The sequence below is a fragment of the Gossypium hirsutum genome, chromosome D02 (assembly GCF_007990345.1).
Source record: "Gossypium hirsutum isolate 1008001.06 chromosome D02, Gossypium_hirsutum_v2.1, whole genome shotgun sequence".
NCBI classification, from domain to species: domain Eukaryota; kingdom Viridiplantae; phylum Streptophyta; class Magnoliopsida; order Malvales; family Malvaceae; genus Gossypium; species Gossypium hirsutum.
This window is the reverse complement of record NC_053438.1, coordinates 1496354-1510353: the sequence shown is the minus strand read 5'-3', so window position 1 is coordinate 1510353 and position 14000 is coordinate 1496354. Positions and strand designations below refer to the sequence as shown.

General features: G+C 34.5%; 3 protein-coding genes across 4 annotated transcripts; all 3 read right to left on the bottom strand.

Annotated features, from left to right (window-relative positions):
- Window positions 1-226: 226 nt before the first annotated feature.
- LOC107938701 (protein FAR1-RELATED SEQUENCE 12) lies at window positions 227-2926 on the bottom strand. Of its 2 annotated transcripts, none has more exons than XM_016871930.2 (3): window positions 2779-2926; window positions 1451-1998; window positions 227-719 (listed from the first exon to the last, which is right to left on the bottom strand). In XM_016871930.2, coding segments are annotated over exons 1-3 (726 nt in total). In that variant the 5' UTR covers window positions 2780-2926; the 3' UTR covers window positions 227-542. The 2 variants fall into 2 exon arrangements, with proteins under 2 accessions (XP_016727419.1, XP_016727418.1); XM_016871929.2 differs by lacking the exon at window positions 2779-2926 and adding an exon at window positions 2550-2777.
- Window positions 2927-3938: 1012 nt separating this feature from the next.
- Window positions 3939-6158, bottom strand: LOC107938712 (acetolactate synthase 2, chloroplastic). The gene has a single exon (XM_016871944.2). It carries the CDS (start codon window positions 6113-6115, stop codon window positions 4136-4138), a length of 1980 nt encoding a protein of 659 aa, XP_016727433.1. The 5' UTR covers window positions 6116-6158; the 3' UTR covers window positions 3939-4135.
- A 2581-nt stretch (window positions 6159-8739) lies between these two features.
- LOC107938702 (acetolactate synthase 2, chloroplastic) lies at window positions 8740-10777 on the bottom strand. The gene has a single exon (XM_016871931.2). It carries the CDS (start codon window positions 10731-10733, stop codon window positions 8895-8897), a length of 1839 nt encoding a protein of 612 aa, XP_016727420.1. The 5' UTR covers window positions 10734-10777; the 3' UTR covers window positions 8740-8894.
- Between the last annotated feature and the right edge of the window lie 3223 nt (window positions 10778-14000).

Here is a 14000-nt window from a genome sequence, read left to right as displayed (position 1 = left end):
CGAAGAAGAAAGCTTTTTGGATTTTAGTTCGCATATTTGTGACATTTAAAGCTGTTTCATAAAAAAATTGTAAAAGAAAAGAGGAAGAAAAGCTTTCAATTGGTATAGATGGTAAGAACAGAGAAAACCATACAACAAAAATTTTAATAACATAATTACTTAAATGAAAACTTTCAAATAGTTCAGTGACCATTTTGTAACTTTTAAAAGTTGAATAGCCAAAACGTAAATGTATTAATAGTTTAGTGATCTTAGGTGCAATTTACCCAAAAAAAAGGAACAAGGCTGGCCTCAAAAGACCGTACATTGACTGATCCTAGTCCTTAAAAAGCACGAGGATTGGCATCCAACACAACTAGCTAGAGTCTAGCAAAGACCTACGACAATATCAAGATGTGGCTTTTCTATGAAAACTGAATCGTATAAACACCGGTGTATACCCGAAATCGTAACGCTATACTTGGTTTTGGTTTCAGTTTTGGTCCTATATGTTGTCAACAATGTATGAAAAAGCTACACAGAAACTATACACGACTCAGCTGCTATTTGTTTTCGATTTCCCGAGCACTGTCGACTATGTGTTGGATCTTCTTTGACAGACTTTTGTTGCACTCGTCGATTTGCTCGAAGATCAATTCTAATTGTCTTTTATAGGTTGCAGATCTCTTTTTCTCAATGGCCAGTTGATGTGTTAATTCTCGGATTTTGTCGTGTTCATTCTGCAAAAAGAACCAAGATAGATAGAAACAAGTAAACAAAAAGGCCATTTGAGCAATGAATACACAAAAAAGCAGCATTTATGTCTACTGAGGCAATCCTCAATATTAGTTTTGCAGCGAAGATGTTATCGGTTATGTCAAACAACTCTGGTAAGACAACACTTCATAAAAGCTAAACTTCGAAAGCACGTATTACTATGGCTCAAGTTAGGGCATACAAACTCCAATGAAATCCGAATACGAGAACAACATCACACAAGAACACAGATTTTATGAAATTATTAATGTTAATTCTAACCTACGACACTAGCAGACTTCAAATGTGACATATTTCTATGTTGCTCCGACTCTTTTCTAAAGTATCGGTATCCCTTCGACCATGCCTTCTCCTTTACACTATATTTCAATCATCTCCATCCCCAACTAGAGAAAAAAAGTTCAATTTCCAATCAGCAAGAACAAACTGGTCTCGGCTAATACGAAACATCATCTTCAATTATAGATATTCGGGTGAAAGTAAATGAAATTGCTTTACCCCAATACTGAAAAGAACAAGCATAGATATTTTAGAAACCAGTAAAGAAATGCACACAGTTGCATCATCAAAAAACCTGTTTACTTGTAATTCAAGCTACTACAAGGTCAGTGCTTCTTCTCCTATAAGATATTTCACTCATATATATATATATATCTTGAGCATAAACGAATCTATTATGAAAGTGAAAACTGACCGGATATTGATCGTAAATGCAATCTGTTCGACCTTTTCCGGGCGTTAAAGGATGTGTGTGTTCCTTCACGAATTTTGTGACAACCCATTTACCAGAACTTACTTTCCTCACCAAAATCATTGCCCTGCATCCGACCCTCGTCTCTGCCCTGCGCCTCATAATTTTTTCTCGTTTGTCAGGCATTCTAAAACCTTCTTTGTTACAAACAAGAGCCCTACCGATAGCAGATCCGTCATGCCTCGAACGGGAAAGTTTGCTCACACGAATGATGAATCCTACCCTCGTGGCATATGCATTATAAAAAGCATGTGCAGATGCCTCAGATTCAAACTCCTGACCGACGTAAGGCTCATCAGCCAGAACGATCTCTGGGATGTCATCCCTTTGCAGAGAAGTTCGATCCAACTTTTCATTCAAACCCGGTTGAAAAATTCCTTCAACGGGATTTTCTCCAGTTTCATTATCATTGTCCATGCTACTACTAGCCTCTGCTTGGACCGGATTCAACATTATGCCACCATTAACATCACCATGAACCCAGAACTCCACTGCAAGAACAAGCATTTTTTTCAACAAGTGCTCGAAGATGAAACGAAAGCATGCAGAGAAACATAAATAAACTCATCTCCGATGAGGTCGAAAAGCACTCAACACATTCAAACTCCACTAAGTTGCTACATAGTAACATTTACATTATATTGCTTCTCAATTAATATGCAACAGATTGATATAACTATCTTTTCTTAATTCGTTTTTCTTTTTCCAATTTCCAATCTACCAATTTGAACAAAATCCATCCGAAGATCGAAAATCGAACACGAATAAATTTCCTTAACAAATTGCATCCATTGGAACCTACATTGAATCTGAATGCCAATAAAGCTATGTTAGTTTAAAAGTTCTCGAGTCCAATATGAAGTCAATACTATTATACAAGTTTTCTCCTTTAGTCTTTACTAGCAACCAAACAGATTGTAATTTGTAAGCATAAAATTTAATTTAAATCATCAAATAATTCTACAAAAACGGGGCCCTAATGCTGTACTTTACTTGCTAATTACTTTCTTAAGGGAGGAAATGGGGGAAAAAGTAAAATTACCAGTAAAGAAATATATATATATATAACCCAATAAAAATTCAAAGTTTAAACTTTCTCGCATACACGCACATTTTCTCGGAAATCAAACAGAAAACAAAATCAATAATTCAAACGAAAAAAAGCAAAAATATAATTAGTTCCTCCATTAAAAGAGAAAATAAATGAACAATTAATCAAAAAATTAATTAAAAGAAACTGATATATAAAAATATATATATAATAAACTTACTGGAAATTATACCGTTAATGGAGATGAAATTATTGATGATCGATTAGGTAATCGGAAAAGGGCGAAAACATTTTGGGGATGCGAGAACAGCGTAGGGATTATAGGGACGCAAAAAGAACTTGACGTGGCGAGGGTATATTGGTTTCGACATACAATAAAGTCAAAACGCTTTATAATTACCTAACGCAATATTGGCACGTGTAAGAACGAGTGGACTTGACTTCGCTTGATTGTCGCTTTGCACTTGGTTGGGCAAAGCCGCATAAAACTCGGGTTTGCCTCCAATGTCCGGTCCGTTAGAATGGCTCCATGAATTATATATATGGTCAAAATTCTCTACAATTCCCTGTGATTTGGCAAAGCTTCAGATTTAGTCCCTACACTTTAATCTTATAATTTTTTAAATTAAAAAAAATCCTAATCAAATATTTAATATCATTAGTATTTTCTATCAAAAATTTTCAAATCTAAAATTTTTATTTTTCATCAATCACATGTTACAATAAACAAAAATAACTTTATCAATTGCTCTATTGACAAATTTTGACATAAAAATACTAAATTTTAATGATTAAATTATAAAATTTTAATTGATAAGGTAAAAAAATTCAATTTTTTATTTTTAATATAATAATAAATTTCAAACTTTGTCAAAATAAAAGGACTCACGATATAGTTTAACCAATATATATTTACATAAAAATTTGATATGTTAATAAATAAAATATTATTAAATTTAGGTGAAGATACCTAAAAGATCTCTCTATTATAGGACATGATCAAATTAATCCTTCTATTATAAAACGGATCAATTTAGTTTATGTACATTTAAAAAAAATCAAATAAAGTTAAATGAAAATTATTTAACATTTATTATTTTTAAAAAATATCATTTACTATTTAACACAGTTAATATTTTTAGATTTAAATTGTAATTAAAAAACATTTTTTATATATTAAATGTTAACTTATTACAATTAAAATTTATTTAATTTTTTTAATAATATAAGAATTATATTGATCTATTTAATAATAAAAAGATTATTTTAATGCAAATTGCAATCCCGGATTTAGATTAATGTATTACATAGCCATGTTACTTGAATTTGGGAGTACGTAATACAAAAAATTCGAGTTCTAATATTTTCGTGTATTTAAAATTCGAGTTCTAATATTTTCGTGTATTTAAAAGATCATATCTTTATATTTGTATCCAAATATACAAACAACACATACTTCAAGAAAACATAAAAGTATACCCTGAGTTTCCTAGAAGAGGAAAACTAGATTATTAGCCCACAGCTAAGCTTCTATGATTGCTTATACATACGTACATATAACAGAAAGTTCATTAAAATCAATATTTTGTTCTTCCATCACCATCCGTGATCACATCTTTGAATGCCCCTCCACCAGGGATCATAGGCAAGACGTGTTCTTGATGCGGTACGATTACGTCTAACAAGTACGGTCCAGGTGTTTCCAACATTTTCTGAATCGCCTGACGGAGATCTTCCTTCTTCGTCACACGAGCAGCGGGTATTCCGCATGCCTCGGCGAATTTCAACATGTTTGGGAATATATCAGACTCGTCGGATGGGTTGCCTAAATATGTATGAGCTCGGTTTGCCTTGTAAAACCGATCCTCCCATTGAACAACCATGCCTAAATGTTGATTATTTAACAATAGTATCTTGATGGGAAGATTCTCTACACGGATTGTTGCTAATTCTTGGACGTTCATCATGAAACTTCCGTCACCGTCGATGTCTACAACAACAGACCCGGGATTTGCAACGGCAGCTCCAATGGCAGCAGGTAATCCGAATCCCATCGCCCCTAAGCCTCCAGATGTTAACCATTGACGAGGCTTTTTGTACTTATAAAACTGAGCAGCCCACATTTGATGTTGACCGACACCGGTACTTATAATCGCATTGCCATCAGTTAATTCATCGAGAACCTCAATTGCGTATTGAGGCGGAATTGCTTCACCAAAGGTCTTATAATTCAAAGGGTATTTCACCTTTTGCTCATTTAACTCATTCCTCCATGCAGAATAATCGAGTTTCACCTTAGCTCCTTTACTCTCCAATATCTTATTTATCCCTTTCAACGCCAATTTAACATCCGAACAAACCGATACATGAGGCTGTTTATTCTTCCCGATCTCAGCTGAATCAATATCGATATGCACGATCTTCGCTCGGCTGGCAAAAGCCTCGAGTTTCCCGGTTACCCGATCATCAAACCGAACACCAAAAGCAAGTAAAAGATCACTATTATCAACAGCATAGTTAGCATACACAGTTCCATGCATTCCGAGCATTTGTAACGATAATGGATCCGGACTCGGAAACGAGCCAAGACCCATTAAGGTAGTCGTGACGGGTATTCCCGTAAGCTCAACAAATCTCTTCAACTCTTCATTAGAGTTCAAACAGCCACCACCAACATACAAAACAGGTTTCTTAGATTCAAAAACTAACCTCACAATCTGTTCTAAAAGGGATTCATTGGGTTCTTTAGGCAACCTAGACATATAACCAGACAATCTTAAAGGTTGGTTCCAATTAGGAACAGCAAGCTGTTGTTGTATATCCTTAGGTACATCGATTAAAACAGGACCTGGTCTGCCAGATGTAGCTAAAAAGAAAGCTTCACTAACGATCCTAGGTATATCATCTATATCAAGAACAAGATAATTATGTTTTGTAATAGACCTTGTTACCTCAACAATGGGCGTTTCTTGGAAAGCATCAGTGCCGATCATTCTCCGAGGGACTTGGCCGGTGATTGCTACTAAAGGAATACTATCGATCATCGCATCAGCTAGGCCGCTCACTAAGTTAGTTGCTCCCGGGCCGGAAGTTGCGATGCAAACGCCGGGAAGGCCGGAGGAGCGAGCATAACCCTCGGCGGCGAAAACCCCACCTTGTTCGTGTCGTGGAAGGACATTTCGGATCAGTTTGGATCGTGTTAAAGCTTGGTGGATCTCCAGTGAAGCTCCACCTGGGTAAGCAAATACGTCCTTGACCCCTTCACGTTCAAGGGCTTCAACGAGGATATCGGCGCCTTTTCGAGGCTCGTCGGGGGCATAACGGGAAATGAAATCATGGGTAGGGGCCTTCGTTGGGGCGACGGAGGAGGCGGTGGATCCGGGGGTGGAATTTGATTGTGAAAGAGAGCTGGAAACGGAGAGGGAACGTGGCGGCGTGAGCTTTCGAGGGATTGTTCGAAAGTGGAGGACGGATTTGGAAATAGGTATTGAAGATTTGGAGGAGGAAGCTAAAGGAGAAGGCTTGAGTAATGATGTATTTGCAGTGGTAGCCGCCATGGTCAATGGGAGTTTGGCAATGAACTCTTCTTTGATGTGGAAAACAAATTTAGAAGCCTTTTAAAGTTCCCTAAAATATTGGATTAATTACACAAGAAGTCCCTAAACTATGACCTAATCTTAATTAATCCTAAAACTTTAAAATATTCTAATTAAGTCCTCAAGTTATTAGTATCATATCAATTAAATCCTTCTATCAGCCTAACTATAACCTTAGAACTCCGATTCTGCAACGGATAAGTGAAGAGGAGGCTCGTTGATTTAACCGTGATTTGCAGTCCTTTAAGAGCCTTAATGGTATAGCATTGTACATAGATGGAGGACCTATACTGGGGACTCTTCGCTTGAAAACACCTACAGTTGACTGTTTGCCGTTTTTCATGTTGAGGTTGCACCGATGGGTCGGTAGGAGCATCGTAGCCGAATCTAGGAAGCATTGAGGATCCATTTATCGATTTTGTGCCAACTAAATGAGGCCTCCATGGCATAGAAATTGTACATGACATCTTTCAAAGTCGTAGACTAGGCCCGGATTTTCAGTTGTTGCAAGATTCAGATGACTGGCACCATAGGCGAACTCGGCATCGTTGTTTACCGTCCAGTTCATTGGTTTGCTAGATTATCATATATTGCAAGTAGGAGTGTAAGGGATGATAACAATGTAAGTAGCGAATTACATTAAGAATGAATAACATCTTTACCTGTGGTCACAATTGCAGATTTGATAGTGCTGTGTTCAAGTAGGGGGCAATGATTTTATATAGGCTGCAACACCTGCAGCACGAGGGCAGTCCGTGCAACTGCCTCATACGCGGGTGTCACCTTTGAACCCTGCGTGTGACTTTACAAGTGTATGCAGCCACTGCACCGGGGTACAAAAGAGACTATTGGTTTAGTTATGAAGCACTTGATGGTCGAGGGACAAGACGGTCCGGTTTAAAGACAGAATTCAAAGCTTATAGTTATATACCTTGAGAAGGCTCCCTGAGCCCGGATTCGGACCCCGAGATGAAAATGAAGCAACAAATGGAGCTGAAATTTGACTTCCTCAGACTTATATACCACTGCTGAAGGTGATCTTCCATTTTTCATTTGATAGTTTCAGCATTTATCATTATCAAAAACTAAAATCGTAAATTCTAACCTCGGAGAAGAGGACTCGCTTCATCGCCTTCACCAAGAAGACTCCCACGCATAAGTACATCCACAGCACCAAAAAGTAGTACGAGTTTCTCCATACAATCTTTCCAAGGACAGCCAAACAGATAACCATGAAAGTATACCCTGCATGAACCAGAACGTCAAGCAAAGGCAATGGGAGTAATGTTACCTTCAGCAGCATGACTTGCGGAAGTAAGCCGAACAATAAGAATACGAGAAACTCAACAGACAGATAATGCTAGTTTGGTTTTGGTCTTTTTATTATCCTTAGTTCAATATCAGTTCAGGTAATAGTCAGAGCCATTTAGTACAACGGATCCTTATAGGATCATACATGTCTGGATATGCGTAGAAAAGGGATTTTGATACAGGAACTTCAAGAAGACACATATTACTATGATGCAGCAAGGAGTACAAGTAATACATTATTTAAGCATATTGTAGTGGTAGCTGCACCAGCATGTTATTTGCATTGCTTTGGACGTACTCAGAACTTGAACTCGAAATTTTCTCTCCATATGCACTGAAACCACCTTAGATAAGACCCTAACCAGCACCATAAAATGCATTATGAAATGGACTTAGCTGAGAATTTGTTGGCAGCCTTGGCACACCAGGCTGGGTGTGAGGGGCAAAATTAAATTGTATAGTTTTAAGATAGTAAAAATGTAATTCTACCATTTTAATAGCTTATATCTTTATAATTTTCAAATGATTAAATCAAATTTTTATCATTTTCGGGAGTCAAAGTGCAAATTTACCATTATAAATTTAAAATTTTATGGGACCTAAATAAAAAATTTTCATTTTAGGGAAGTCGAGGCCCCTGTTAGCGCCCCGAATTCGCCACTACTGGTTGTAACACAAATGAACCGATGCATCTCAAGTAAGGAAGGTAACATTTGGTCACTAAGACTACTTAACTTGAACATCAATTTTCAAAACTTGTTTTAGCATAAATAAATTCTTTTGAAACTAATCAAATTATATCTAAGCTTCCTTTAAAGTTCAGTTACGAACGAAAAATATTCGAACCTTTTCGAGTCAAATGAGATAACAATTAACTAATCAAATAATATAAATTTCATCAACATCATGATTATAATTCAAAGGCTCATATATTATACTTCAACACTAAGCAAATTTAGTGGTCACAATTTATCCACACATTTAATGATATTTTGGTAATTTTCTCTAAAACTATCTTTCTCAAATTTTATATTAACCTTTCCTCTTTTTGGTTATTTTCACTTTTAATCCTTTAATTTTTTTAATTTACACTTTAACTTCTCAATTTTTGAATATTCACATTTCGACCCTATCACTTTTCACTTCTTCATAATTTAATTTGTTTGAACTTTCTCCGGTATCCAATACCTTCCTCTTGATGTGCCTTTTTTTTATTAACTTCTGACTGAGTATAACACTTTGTAAGTATAACATTTCTAAAATCAAACAAAAGATGACAAAACATAGTGAGAAGACTTCATTCAACGTACATTCATATGTATGTGTACATACTTGCATGCATGCATAATCTGTTCAGAAAATTAGCAATGCTTATTGACTAGTGCTCGTAAATACATTATGACTAACACATGTTTGATGTTTATTAAAATTAATATTTTGTTCTTCCATCACCCTCAGTAATCACATCTTTGAAAGTCCCTCCTGTGGGGATTATAGGCAAGACATGTTCTTGATGCGGGATGATTACGTCTAAGAAGTTAGGTCCGGATGTTTCCAACATTTTGCAAATCGCTTCTCTCAGATCTTCCTTCTTTGTAATGCGAGCGGCAGGTATTTCGCATGCTTCTGCGAATTTCAACATGTTTGGGAACACCTCAGACTTGTTGGACGGGTTGCCCAAATACGAATCAGCTCTGTTTGCCTTGCAAAATCTATCTTCCCATTGAACAACCATGCCTAAATGCTGATTATTTAACAACAGTATCTTGATGGGAAGATTCTCTACACGGATTGTTGCTAATTCTTGGACGTTCATCATGAAACTTCCGTCACCGTCGATGTCTACGACAACAGCCCCTGGATTCGCAACAGCAGCTCCGATGGCAGCAGGCAATCCAAATCCCATCGCCCCAAATCCCCCAGATGTCAACCATTGTCTCGGCCTCTTGTACTTGTAAAACTGAGCAGCCCACATTTGATGTTGACCGACACCGGTACTTATAATCACATTCCCATCGGTTAATTCATAGAGAAGCTGAACAGCGTATTGAGGCGGAATTGCTTCACCAAAGGTCTTATAAGTCAAAGGGTATTTCACCTTCTGCTCAATTAACTCCTCCCACCAAGCCGTATAATCAAGTTCAAGCTTAGCTCCTTTACTCTCTAATGTCCTGTTTATCCCCTTCAATGCCAATTTGACATCGGAATGAACCGACACATGAGGTTGTTTATTCTTCCCTATCTCTGCTGAATCGACATCGATATGCACAATCTTGGCCCTGCTGGCAAAAGCCTCAAGTTTCCCGGTCACGTGATCATCAAACCGCACACCAAAAGAAAGCAACAAATCACTCTTATCCACAGCATAGTTAGCATACACAGTTCCATACATCCCAAGCATTTGTAACGACAACGGATCCGAAGTCGGAAACGAGCCGAGACCCATCAACGTACACGTGACGGGTATTCCCGTAAGCTCGGCAAACCTCTTCAACTCCTCACCAGAGTTCAAACACCCACCACCAACATACAAAACAGGCTTCTTAGATTCAAAAATCAACCTCACAATCTGCTCTAAATGAGCCTCACTGGGTTCCTTAGGCAACCTAGACATATAACCAGACAATCTAAAAGGCTGGTTCCAATTAGGAACAGCAAGTTGTTCCTGTATATCCTTAGGTACATCAATCAATACAGGGCCTGGTCTGCCAGATGTAGCTAAAAAGAAAGCTTCACTAACGATCCTAGGTATATCATCTATATCAAGAACAAGATAATTATGTTTTGTAATAGACCTTGTTACCTCAACAATGGGAGTTTCTTGGAAAGCATCAGTGCCGATCATTCTCCGAGGGACTTGGCCGGTGATTGCTACTAAAGGAATACTATCGATCATCGCATCAGCTAGGCCGCTCACTAAGTTAGTTGCTCCCGGACCGGAAGTTGCGATGCAAACGCCGGGAAGGCCGGAGGAGCGAGCATAACCCTCTGCGGCGAAGACCCCACCTTGTTCGTGTCGTGGAAGGACATTTCGGATTACATTAGACCGGGTTAAAGCTTGGTGGATCTCCACTGAAGCTTCACCCGGGTAAGCAAACACGTGCTTGACCCCTTCACGTTCGAGTGCTTCCACGATGATATCAGCGCCTTTTCGGGACTCTTCAGGGGCATAACGGGAAACTAAGTCACTGGAAGGGGATATCGTCGGGGTGACCTCCTTGGCGGTTGCCGCCATGGTCGATGAGGGCTTGCGAAGAGGCATTTTCATTGGTTTATGTATGAGTCGAGAAAGTAAGATAGGAAACTCTGACCATGAATGCCTTTTATAGGTATGGCTATGGCCGGGCCGGGCTTATATTGTATAAATTAACATTTACTCCCTAAATTTGGTAACTTTTTCTAACTTGATCCTGAATTTTTTAGACTTGAAAACTTTACCTATTTTGTTCCTAAATTTGGATTCCATTTAACAGCGATTATGACATGATGTACTAGCCTGAGATAGTGTTCATGTTACTTTATCCCTAAAGTATCAAATTTATAGAAGGCCCTTTGATTATATATATTTTATAGATTACTCCCTCTATTATTATTTGATCTTTTCTGGTCTCTCAACTTTTTGAATATATATTTTTAGTCCCTACATGTCTTATTTTCTTTAAACAAGTTTCTATTTTTCTTTACAATTGGACAAAAATTTTGTATATTTATAAAATAGAAAAAGAAAAGAAAAAATTACAAAAATAAAAAAAAAACCCAAAATGTATCATATATTAAAAGAAAATTACACTAAATTCTTTAATGGAAAAAAGTTATCTCCATCTTGAAAATACACATTTTGTAAAATAGAAGGACTACAAATGATAATTTATAATAGAGGGGCTAAACCTATTAAAAATACTTAATATAAAGACTTATAGTATTCCACTATAGCTTTCTCTTATACTCATAAATGTTCTCATTCATTCGTTTTATGGCCTAAGTCTAACTTTATTTGAGTCGAGAGTCTGTTAAGGTAAAGCCATAATAGTAATGACTTCAGGATTGGAACTCATTCCAAATACAGGAAAAAAAAATACATTGCCACTTCTTTCAATCACTCGTTAGTAAAAAATTTGTTAAAAATATATAATTTTGCATTGAATTTTATATATTTTATAATTAAATTTTATAAAAATATTTTATACTTAAAATAATAATTCAAGCTATTTTTTTATCCAAAATCATCTAAAAAATTATTTTTATCTATAACCAAGGTAGAGGTAGTTAGTATTGTACCGATAGGCATACTATTTTTGTCTTGATACCAATACATTCCGTTATCGGCAGGTTTCAGCACACTGTTTTGGATTTATCGTTGTTTTTAAATATTTTTCTTATATATATATATATATTAACAATCTAATTTTTAGTTTATTGATAAATTATATGTACATTTAAATATTTTTCATATATATATATTTATAGCCTAATTTTTAGTTTCTTAATAAATTATATATTAGTTTAAAAAATATATATTATATATACATATAAATATATCAAAATTACATATATAAATATATTTATATGTAAATATAAATTTTAATAATAACTAATTAACATAATTGATTCTAATATTAATTAAATGATAATTAAAATGTTTAGAATTTTATTCAAGTAATAACCCTATTTTATATCAATAAAATTAGAGCAACTTTTTTTTACATAAAAAATTAACTAATGATTGTAATTTAAATTATAATTATAATTATCATAATTTTTTTTCTTAATGCTTAGAGTTTTATTTAAATAATAAATAATAAATATTCTAATCAATTCAAAAGTTTTTTCTTAACTCGAGTTTATATATATATTCAAGCTTTATTTTTTATATAATTCATATTTTTATTTTTAGTTAAGAATTCATCCCATCTCTTTATTTAATTTATTTATTTACCTTAAAAAAACTTGTTTCTATTTTCTCATATTATTTTGGTCATGTACAGGGGCGAAGTTAGAACAATTTTTTAGGGGTCGAATGAAATTTTAATTTTTTATAGTCTATATCTTTATAATTTTTAAAGGATTAAATAAATTTTTAATAATTTTAGGGGATTAAAGTGAAATTTTATTTTTACTAATTTAAAATTTTAAAATATTTTAAAAGGCTTAAATAAAAATTTTATATTTTAGGGGGCTGGGACTCCTGCCAGCCCCCTATATTCCCCTCTGGTCATGTATTTTTGTTATAATGTGTGACACTTTAATTTAATCTCTTCACATTTATCCTTTTATGGTTTTATGCTTTTACTTGTATTTTTATTCATATTATCTCTTATGATTGGTTGTTGACAGTTTTGTGATTTTGGGTTGTTAGTAAAATTTAGATTTAAATTTAAATCTTTATATTTAGGGTTTATTTGGTTAGATACTATTATTGGAATTTTGGTTTAATTTTAGCTTTAGACATATTTTAAGTTTAGGTATTAAGTTTTAAATTAGGTTTTTTTGAACTTTATATTTTTAGATCTAAATATTAAGTTTTAAGTTAAAATTTCGGATTTTAGGCTTCAAGATTTAAATATTAGGTTTATCAGTTAGATTGTTAGGTTTAAATATTATGTTTTAGGTTGGATTCTATAATTTTTTTTAGGTTGAAGTACAAAATTTTAGGTTGGATTCCTCTTTTGATTTTAGATAAGTTAGATTTTTAGGCTTAGGTTATAGTCGAGTATTTTTTTTATTTTAAAATGTCACACTAGTGAAGAATATTAACTATATTAACAATTAAACCTGAATTTTTAAAAATCTTGAAAATAAAAATAGAAGGACTAGATTCTAAATGTATAAAAAGTACATGAACTTGAAATATATTTTAACTAAACCATATTTAATTATTTGATTAATTAAAAAATTGAGAATAGTACATGTTCAAGAACTGGATTATCCGGTCAAATCAAATTTGAATGCCCATCCCAAATTTACGAGGACTTAAATAAAAGTATTAAATTTGGAAAAATAAGATTAGACAAAAAATTAAGTCTTTTTAAATTATGAACCGAATTTAGGTTGGGCTTTGAAATTCAAAGCCCTAAAGTTTAACCTCAGTTTAGAAACAATTGTCAAGTTTAGAAAAAAAAGTTCAAACCCTAATGTAAAAATAATTGACTAATTCAAAGTTTAACTTGGACAAAAAAAAAGTTTATGCCTGAACATGGGGATAGTTGTCAAGTTTAAGCCCCTAAACAATAATTTAACCATTTTCGAAATAAAGAGTTTGAACTCGAACCACATACATTCAAGTATATTTTTGGTTAGGAGTTTGATGTTTTCATTGTTTTCTAGGTATGGAAGATGGATGAAGACAATCTTTGTTTCGAGTTGTCACCAATTTTACTTTAGATTTTAATGTGAGAATGGTTATTGTATTTAAATCTCAAAATAAACCTCTTCTCGGCGAAAGCAAGTCCAAATGAATCACTTGCTTTTGTTCTTAAAATAGTAGGATAAGTCTACCATATTTTCTTCAATGTATGCATAATTTCTTATAGAAGAT

Excerpts from the sequence above, each read along its gene's own strand:
- LOC107938701 (XM_016871929.2), bottom strand. The coding sequence starts at position 2,610 with ATGCGAGAAAGTTTAAACTTTGAATTTTTATTGGGTTATATATATATA. Across the intron at positions 1,999-2,549 it reads ATATATATATTTCTTTACTG|TGGAGTTCTGGGTTCATGGT; the intron begins GTAATTTTACTT and ends TTGTTCTTGCAG. Across the intron at positions 720-1,450 it reads GCATTTACGATCAATATCCG|AATGAACACGACAAAATCCG; the intron begins GTCAGTTTTCAC and ends TTCTTTTTGCAG.
- LOC107938712 (XM_016871944.2), bottom strand. The coding sequence starts at position 6,115 with ATGGCGGCTACCACTGCAAATACATCATTACTCAAGCCTTCTCCTTTA.
- LOC107938702 (XM_016871931.2), bottom strand. The coding sequence starts at position 10,733 with ATGAAAATGCCTCTTCGCAAGCCCTCATCGACCATGGCGGCAACCGCC.